General features: G+C 39.1%; 1 protein-coding gene across 1 annotated transcript; it reads right to left on the reverse strand.

Moving 5' to 3' along the window:
* Nucleotides 1-426: 426 nt before the first annotated feature.
* Nucleotides 427-9581, reverse strand: LOC137292134 (uncharacterized protein PF3D7_1120600-like). Its single transcript, XM_067823675.1, has 5 exons — nucleotides 9456-9581; nucleotides 8705-9346; nucleotides 4692-4807; nucleotides 2824-3037; nucleotides 427-2154 (listed from the first exon to the last, which is right to left on the reverse strand). The coding sequence occupies exons 1-5, from the start codon at nucleotides 9579-9581 to the stop codon at nucleotides 427-429; spliced, it is 2826 nt and encodes a 941-aa protein (XP_067679776.1).
* Nucleotides 9582-9930: the final 349 nt, after the last annotated feature.

Here is a 9930-nt window from a genome sequence, read left to right on the forward strand (position 1 = left end):
TGACAATAGAACAGGAAAACAAACACAAAATTTAATGTCACTGTGATAGAGTGTGCTCTCAAGTGTAAGCGTCTAAACAGCGTGTCAACAGTGTAATGAAATGGTCTTGTCTGAACAGCGTGTCAACAACGTGATGAAATGTTCTTGTCTGAACAGCGTGTCAACAACGTGATGAACTAGTTAATCTAAACAGTGTACCAGTGCGACATCCGCAATTTGCGCATTTGAAAGATATGTATACAAGGTGTTTTCTCTGTCTTGGATATGTGGGAGCTACTATACTCGTTTGGAGGTTCATTCCATAGTTTGATGCTAACAGAAAAATACTTTTCATAATGGCTTGTCTTGGGATTCACAGTGTAAATACTTGACTGGTCTCTATAGTAACTGGGGTGACATAAGGTCACTGAGGAAATAAGGAATATATTATTGCTCATTTTTGGCCTGTTCACGGACAGTTCCGCATATTAATCTCAGTGCATTTCCTTTTCGTACAAGTTTGGACTGCTTATTCCGTGCAGTCGTCCTTAGATATAACTGCAATACATTGTCTTCATTGCCTACGTTGTCTACATTGTCCACATTGTCCACACTGTCCACATTGTCAACATTCACTACGTTGTCTACATTGTCCACATTGTCTACCTTGTCTACATTGTCCACATGGTCTACATTGTCTACCTTGTCTACATTGTTTACATTGTTTACATTTTCAACACTGTCCACATTGTCTACGTTGTCTACATAGTCTACATTGTCCATATTGTCCACATTGTCCACATGGTCTACGTTGTCTACCTTGTTTACACTGTCTACATTGTTTACATTGTCCATATTGTCTTCATTGTCTACATTTTCTGCATTATCAACGTTGTCTACATTGTCCACATTGTCCATGTTGTCTACATTGTCTGCATTATCAACATTGTCCACATTGTTTACATAGTCTTCATTGTCTACATTGTCAACATTGTCCACATTGTTTACATAGTCTTCATTGTCCACATTGTTTACATTTTCTACAATGTTGATATTGTCCACATTGTCCATATTGTCTACATTGTTTACATAGTCTTCATTGTCTTCATTGTCAACATTGTCAACATTGTCAACATTGTCCACATTGTCCACATTGTCCACATTGTCTTCATTGTCCACATTGTTTACATTTTCTACAATGTCGATATTGTCCACATTGTCTACATTGTTTACATTGTCCACATTGTTTACATAGTCTTCATTGTCCACATTGTCCATATAGTCTACATTGTCTTCATTGTCCACATTGTTTACATTTTCTACAATGTCGATATTGTCCACATTGTCTACATTGTTTACATAGTCTTCATTGTCTACATTGTCAACATTGTCCACATTGTCCACATTGTTTACATAGTCTTCATTGTCCACATTGTCCATATTGTCTACATTGTTTACATAGTCTTCATTGTCTACATTGTTTACATTGTCCACATTGTCAACATTGTCTTCATTGTCCACATTGTCCATATTGTCTACATTGTCTTCATTGTCCACATTGTTTACATTTTCTACAATGTCGATATTGTCCACATTGTCCACATTGTTTACATAGTCTTCATTGTCCACATTGTCCATATTGTCTACATTGTTTACATAGTCTTCATTGTCTACATTGTCCACATTGTCCACATTGTTTACATAGTCTTCATTGTCCACATTGTCCACATTTTCTACAATGTCGATATTGTCCACATTGTCTACATTGTTTACATAGTCTTCATTGTCTACATTGTCAACATTGTCCACATTGTCCACATTGTTTACATAGTCTTCATTGTCCACATTGTCCATATTGTCTACATTGTTTACATAGTCTTCATTGTCTACATTGTCCACATTGTTTACATAGTCTTCATTGTCCACATTGTCCACATTGTCTACATTGTTTACATAGTCTTCATTGTCTACATTGTCAACATTGTCCACATTGTTTACATAGTCTACATTGTCCACATTGTCCATATTGTCTACATTGTTTACATAGTCTTCATTGTCTACATCGTCAACATTGTCTATATTGTCCACATTGTCTACATTGTTTACATAGTCTTCATTGTCTACATTGTCCACATTGTTTACATAGTCTTTGTTGAAACGAACTACTAACTTTTTCTCCAAAAACAACTCAGGATGATAACATTTATAACCTAAGACGATGAAAAATGATATAACTTGAACTCAACAAACTAAATGTGAATGACTCTTACTTTTCAAACTAAATGTGAGAATTTCCTATATGTTAAATGACTTCTGCTAAACTAATGACCTGAACGAATATTTCAGGCTATGCAGATTTGAAATTTATCTGCTAAACTCCACAGAGTGTATAAAAAATCTAATCACTAACGGCAAAAACTAACTCTGAGCCACACAAGCTAGCCCAACCAATCCCGCCAACCCACGTGGTCCGCTCACCCCAGTCCAGCAAGCAGCACGTGAATCCTGCTTTTTCTCATGATGATGTGTTTTGATGTGGTGTTTCTTGTCTATGAACAATTACTGTGTTGCGTTTTCAAGCCAAATGTTGCATGTCAAGGAACAAAAAACGTAATCTTCAGAACATACCCCCTTCCATGATAGAACTGTCTATCATTTAAACAAAACAAAAACAACAACAATGTTTCACACAAAAAGCAGATTATTTACAGACGACTATTTACACATGTAACTATCCTGGGAAGCAAAGTCTGAGAACTAATCCAGAGTCCATTCCAATGGACAAATCTTTGTTACGGGTCTTGTCAATCGGGATTTCCCAACTTGTAGGACCACAACTCTCACATGACCATCTTTACCAGGAAACACCTGAAGAACTTTTCCTAATGGCCATGAACCACGTGGAGTATCTGCTGAAACAACGAGGACGATATCATTCACTGCAATATCCTTGCTGGATGACACCCATTTCTTTCTGACTCCAAGAGATGGAAGCCATTCCCTCATTCCACCGTTTCCAAAAATGGCGGATGAGTTCCTGAACCCGTCTTCATCTCTTCTTGGGATTGAATGACACATCATCCAGAGATGGTGCAAAAACACCTCCAACTTGTCCAATCAAGAAATGATTGGGTGTCAGGGGTATCTCATCAGCAGGTTGTGCAGACTGATAAGTGAGTGGTCTGGAATTTAAAAGAGATTCAACTCCCACAAAAGTTGTTACCAGTTCCTCATCTGCAACGTCACTCTTTGTCAAAATAGCAAACATTGCCCGTTTAGCTGATTTGATTAGTGACTCAAACACTCCTCCAAAATGGGGTGCATGAGGAGGATTAAATCTCCAAACCACTCTAGATTTTGCCAACGAAGTTTGAACTTTATCTTGATCTATTTGACCAAGAACGTCTTTCAGTTCTTAGGATGCTGCCACAAAATTTGTGCCATTGTCTGACACCATTTCACTTGGCATACCTCGTCTGGATGCCATCCGAAAGAATGCATTTAAGAATGAATTGGTATCAAGACCATACGCCATTTCCAAGTGTACGGCACGTGTTGACATGCACGTGAACAGACAAAGATAGCGTTTTTGACGCTTTTTCGACCGACCTTGTACTGTCACAAATGGTCCTGCATAATCAACAGCAGATTGATCAAAGGCCCTCAACCACTATTTCACACGGACAGCAGGTAATGGTGCCATGATTTGAGAAGATGGTTTGGCTTTGCGACGGACACATACGGCGCACTCTCTCTCCCAACTTCTAATTTCCTCTCGGGCAGAAGGAATCCAGTATTTAGCAGACAGAGCTGCTAATGTACTGTTTGTGCCCATGTGATGACACTTCTCATGAAACCTTTTGACTAAGAGCCTTGTTACCATGTACTTTCGAAGAAGTATTACAGGACATCTGGCATCATATGGGAGGTCAGCATAAGCTAAACGTCCAGCTGATCTCATTAGCCCATCCTCATCTAAGAAAGGCTGTAGTGCTGCAATTTTACTAGAGCTTGCAAGCTTCCTTTTCGATGCCAAAGCAGCATAGTCATCAGGAAAGCCTTTCCTCTGGGTATCAACAATGAGATGTGTTACAACATCATCCATCTCCTCAACCTCAAGCTCACCTTTTTTCTGTAGTGAATGAGGTTTCCGGGCGTTATCGATGAACCGATAGACCCATGCCATGATTCGGCATAACTTTGACCAATCAGAAAACCGAGATGGATCTAACTTGAAATCGGCAAGTTGCATTGCATTGGCCCACAATGAGGTCTGTTTCAACTGTAACTTTGGTTTTGATGAACACACCTCGGGCTGAGGTGGCCATTCATTTTCATCATGAGTTAAAAACTCAGGACCGTGTAACCAGCATTTTTCTTTCAGCATGTGTGCAGAAACTCCTCTTGTAAGCATGTCTGCAGAATTCATAGCAGATGGTATGTACAGCCATTGACCTGGACATGAATGCTGATGTATGTATCCCACACGATTCGCCACAAATGGCTTAAACACACGACTTTGGTTCCGAATCCACCACAAGACATTTTGGCTGTCTGACCAAAATGTTGTGCACTGAATCGATGCACCTAAGGCATTCAGAACTGCCGTCACCAGTTTCACACCTAGCACTGCTGCCATCAGCTCTAATCTTGGGATGCTCACCGATTTCAATGGTGCAACCATGCTTTTTGATGCAACGAGAGAGACTGACTTTTCATCATTCTGGGTAGTACTAAGGTATATGACGGCCCCATACGCTCCTTCAGAAGCATCAACAAAAACATGCAGTTTTGCATCAGAGGGCAGACTGGGAACATTGATGCATCTCTGGAAGCGCAACAATTCCAACACTTTAAGTTCGGATAGCCATTCAAAACAACTGCTTTCAATTTCAGGACTCAACCTTTCATCCCAGGCTACTCCAGATAGCCACATCTTTTGCATGATCATCTTTCCCCTAATGGTGAAAGGCGCTAAAAACCCAAGGGGATCAAAGATCTTGGCAATCTCACTGAGAAATGTACGTTTGGTAATAGTGATGGAAGGTGTATTTTCTCCTTTCCAAAAACGAAATTCATCCAACTCTGCATTCCACATTAGACCAAGAGCCTTAACCGAAGGGAGGTCTTGTAGACTAACATCAATCTTGGAAGATCTATCATCAGGAGGAATGATTTTCAGCAGTTCAGCAGAATTTGACAGTCATTTGTGGGCATGCATGCCCGCTGAATTCCAAACTGCCTTTAGATCTTTGTATAATTCAATGCCCTCTTGTACAGTTTGTACAGAGTCAATGGTGTCATCCATGTATGTAGATTTCAAAATGGTTTCAGAAGCTAATGGGTGTTTATCAGTTGAACGTCTTGCATGTTCTTGGGTGACATATTGTGCAAGAAAAGGAGAACAGTTCATACCAAATACAACCCTGTTGAACTCAAACACCTCTGGTTCTTTTGATTGATCCAACGATCGCCATAAAAACCTCAAACAACTTCGATCTTCTGGAGCAATACCAATTTGCAGGTACATCTCTGCAATATCACAGATGATCGTCACAGGGTATTTTCTGAACCGAAGTAATATATCAAAGACATCATTTTGGAGTTTGGGGCCTTGGAAGACGAGATCATTCAACGAGACACCACAGCTCTTAGCTGAAGCATCAAACACTATCCTAATCTTTGTTGTTTGTCGATCGAGTTTGACAACTGGGAAATGGGGTAGGTACCATGTACCAGCAATGGTTTCATCATCTGTCACCTTAGATATGTAACCTTTCTGCAAGTACTGTTGTATGACTTCATCATAACCTTTTCCAAGAGCATCATTCTTTAAGAGTTTCTTTTCTACATTTTTCAGTCTATTTAACGCCATATCACGACTGTTTGGCAAACTACTTTTATCACCTTTCCAAGGTATTTGGACTTCATATCTGGAATTTGTGTACGTCAATGATTCTTGAACTTTATCAAGTGCACACCTATCATCAGCAGACATTGGTAACACTGTTTGGGAAGGAATGTTTTCAACATCCCAAACTTTCTGCAACAGATTATCCAGGTTATCATCTGAACTGGAGTATCCTGAAATTGAGCTAGCAAAGAAAGATTGACTACACTGGATGTCATTGCAAACACCTGACACGTTTCCCACACAAGTCCAACCCAAAGGCGTTTTTCTGGCAACTGGCTCTCCAGGAAGACCAACAATTTCATGGATAGATGAATGGAGCTCTATATAATCCATGCCAATCAGTAAATCAACTATAGGACGACGACTTACTTTTGTAAATGGCACTCCTTTTAGATGAGACCATTTGTGTCTGTATAACTGCCAATCAATGACTGACATTTTACCTGTAACCTTCGTAGTGGTCAAAGCCTCCATTGTTGTATCTACTGATCCATCAGTGCTCTTCAAACCCATTGTCACCAACTTTGTGTCAAATGTTCTGGTCATGTTGTTTAGAACATTGACAGATATCCTTTCAGACTGGCCCTCTAAACCAAGTTCAAATGCAACATCTTCATTTATGTATGAGCAAGTGCTCGCATCATCAAGAAGAGCATTTACCATAATTCTACGCTCTCCATTTTTGAGTATGACTTGAATGGTTCTAAGAGCAGAATAGAAAGATTCCCTGGAGGTGGACATCGTAGTTTGTGATGTTCTATTGACTGATGTTCTATTTGGCACCTGAACTTTCAATGTTGCATCAGGTTTGTGTACATGCAGTAATTGGTGATGATTTGCATTACACCCATTAATGTCACATTTACTGAACCTTTTACATGACTTACCTTGGTGGCCAAAACAAAGACATCTAAAACAGAGTCTTAACTCTTTTGCCCTTTGCCATCTCTTTTCAACTTCAAGTGATATAAAGTTGCGGCATTTCCAAATACCATGTCCTAATTCATGACAGAAGGCACAACCTTTAGATGTACTTCCACTCTGCATGCCAAAATACATTTCGGATTTAGAGCGGCGATTTTCAGAACCACTGTTAACTGAAACACCATGTTTAGCTTCAGAAGCCATTGTCAGAAATTCAGCTTCTTTCAATACCCAATCTCTCAAGCATTCTACTGATTCTTGCCGTTCATGCTCATACACCCATCTCTTGTAATGGGTAATCATACTTTCAGTCATTTTGCCTAACAACAATGCATAGAGGCAACCATCACCAAGTTCCTCAACTTTATCAGTCTCACGCAAGTTGATAACAGCGAGATCAAGCATATCTGAAAATTTATCTAAATCTTTAGAATTTTCCGGTCTCAAGGGTCTAAAATTTCGAATCTCCTCAAGTTTGAGAGCAATTTGCCTGCGTGTACCCCCATATTTACGATCAAGTCGTTCGAGAGCGACGTCATATGCAGTTGCAGAATGACCTAATTTGGCAACAAGTTGAGCAGCAGAACCACCAAGATACTGCTTTAATTGCAATAATTTATATTCATTCGTAGCTGGGGCACGATCCACACATGCCATAAAGGCTGCTTTCCATCCTTCATACAATTTGACATCACCCGTGAACACTGGTATTGTGACTCTTTTCAATTGCCTCCACATGTCCTCCCCAAGATCATGTTTCATGGAAGGCAAACTACTAAAAGTAGGAGGAAGTGCAGTTACAGAGTGCACACTACACGCCTCTGCCTGTTCAACTGGCTTGTCTGCAATTGATACATTATGGTCTACCTTTTTTCTATGATCAACTTTTGGCTTCTCAGATTTGAACAACCTAGACAAACCAGACTTATACTTCTTGTTGAAGTGGTATCAGAACAATTGCGAAGAAAAGAGTTGGCTTGCCGAATAACAGCATCTATTTCCTCTTCAACTTCATCTAACTCATTTGACAATTTTTGGAAACTGTCATCATTTTTTGAATCCTTGTAAATCTGACACATGTCAGCTATAAGACCAACTACTTTGGCCTGTAAAGACGAAACCTCATCAACCGTGTCCCTAACAACCTTTTTGTTCAAAGGTTCAATCTCCAACAAACTAACTAGCTTGTTTTTAGATTTTGTCAAAGCTGATTTGGACACAGCCTTTTTCTTTTTCAAACTGACAAGTTTCTTGTCTAAATCAACCAAATCACTCGAGTGTGACATGTTTCTAACGTTTGCCTACTTTGTGCAAAATATGTAATGACAAAACTGTAAACTCGAAACTAACTAAAGAATCAACCACGCTCTGCTACCAAATGTTGAAACGAACTACTAACTTTTTCTCCAAAAACAACTCAGGATGATAACATTTATAACCTAAGACGATAAAAAATGATATAACTTGAACTCAACAAACTAAATGTGAATGACTCTTACTTTTCAAACTAAATGTGAGAATTTCCTATATGTTAAATGACTTCTGCTAAACTAATGACCTGTACGAATATTTCAGGCTATGCAGATTTGAAATTTATCTGCTAAACTCCACAGAGTGTATAAAAAATCTAATCACAAACGGCAAAAACTAACTCTGAGCCACACAAGCTAGCCCAACCAATCCCGCCAACCCACGTGGTCCGCTCACCCCAGTCCAGCAAGCAGCACGTGAATCCTGCTTTTTCTCATGATGATGTGTTTTGATGTGGTGTTTCTTGTCTATGAACACTTACTGTGTTGCGTTTTCAAGCCAAATTTTGCATGTCAAGGAACAAAAAACGTAATCTTCAGAACAGTCCACATTGTCCACATTGTCCACATTGTTTACATAGTCTTCATTGTCCACATTGTTTACATAGTCTTCATTGTCCACATTGTTTACATTTTCTACAATGTCGATATTGTCCACATTGTCTACATTGTTTACATAGTCTTCATTGTCTACATTGTCAACATTGTCCGCATTGTTTACATAGTCTTCATTGTCCACATTGTCCATATTGTCTACATTGTCTTCATTGTCCACATTGTTTAAATTTTCTACAATGTCGATATTGTCCACATTGTCTACATTGTCTACATAGTCTTCATTGTCTACATTGTCAACATTGTCAACATTGTCCACATTGTTTACATAGTCTTCATTGTCTACATTGTCCACATTGTCCATATTGTCTACATTGTCTTCATTGTCCACATTGTTTACATTTTCTACAATGTCGATATTGTCCACATTGTCCACATTGTCTACATTGTCTTCATTGTCTGCATTGTCTGCATTGTCTACATTGTCAACATTGTCTTCATTGTCCACAATGTCCACATGGTCCACATTGTCTACATTGTCTACATTGTCTACATTGTCTACATTGTCCACATTGTCCACATTGTCTACATTGTTTACATTGTCCACATTGTTTACATAGGCTTTATTGAGGAAATCAGGAATTAGATTATTGTTCATGTTTGGCTTGTTCACGGACAGTTCCACATATTAGATATACTCTCAATACATTTCCTTTTTGTACAGGTTTGGACTGCTTATTCAGTGCAATCGTCCTTAGATATAACTGCAGTACATTGTCCACATTATCTACGTTGTCTACATTGTCCACATTGTCCACATTCATTACATTGTCTGCATTGTCCACATTGTCTACACGGTCCATATTGTCAACATTGTCCACATTGTCTTCATTGTCCATATTGTTTACATTGTTTACATTTGCGACATTGTCTACATGGATTATGCAGAGCCATTTAGAAAGTGGTCAAATGTAACATACTTGACATATGTCATATTTGGGATTACACTTTCTTGGTGAGGCACAAATTCTAGTACGTTTTGAGTTGAGTCCCATCCGGGATTCTAACCCACACCCTCAGAGTCTGGCACCTAATCGCCAGCACACAAAGTCAGCCAATTAACTCGCTCAGTCAACACGACTTCCACTGAAGTAGTCAGCATTGTCTACACTGTCTACAGTGTCTGCATTATCTACATTGTCTGCATTGTCTACATTTGCTACATTGTCTACATTTTCTACATTATCT

Source organism: Haliotis asinina, chromosome 7 (assembly GCF_037392515.1).
Source record: "Haliotis asinina isolate JCU_RB_2024 chromosome 7, JCU_Hal_asi_v2, whole genome shotgun sequence".
Lineage (NCBI taxonomy): Eukaryota > Metazoa > Mollusca > Gastropoda > Lepetellida > Haliotidae > Haliotis > Haliotis asinina.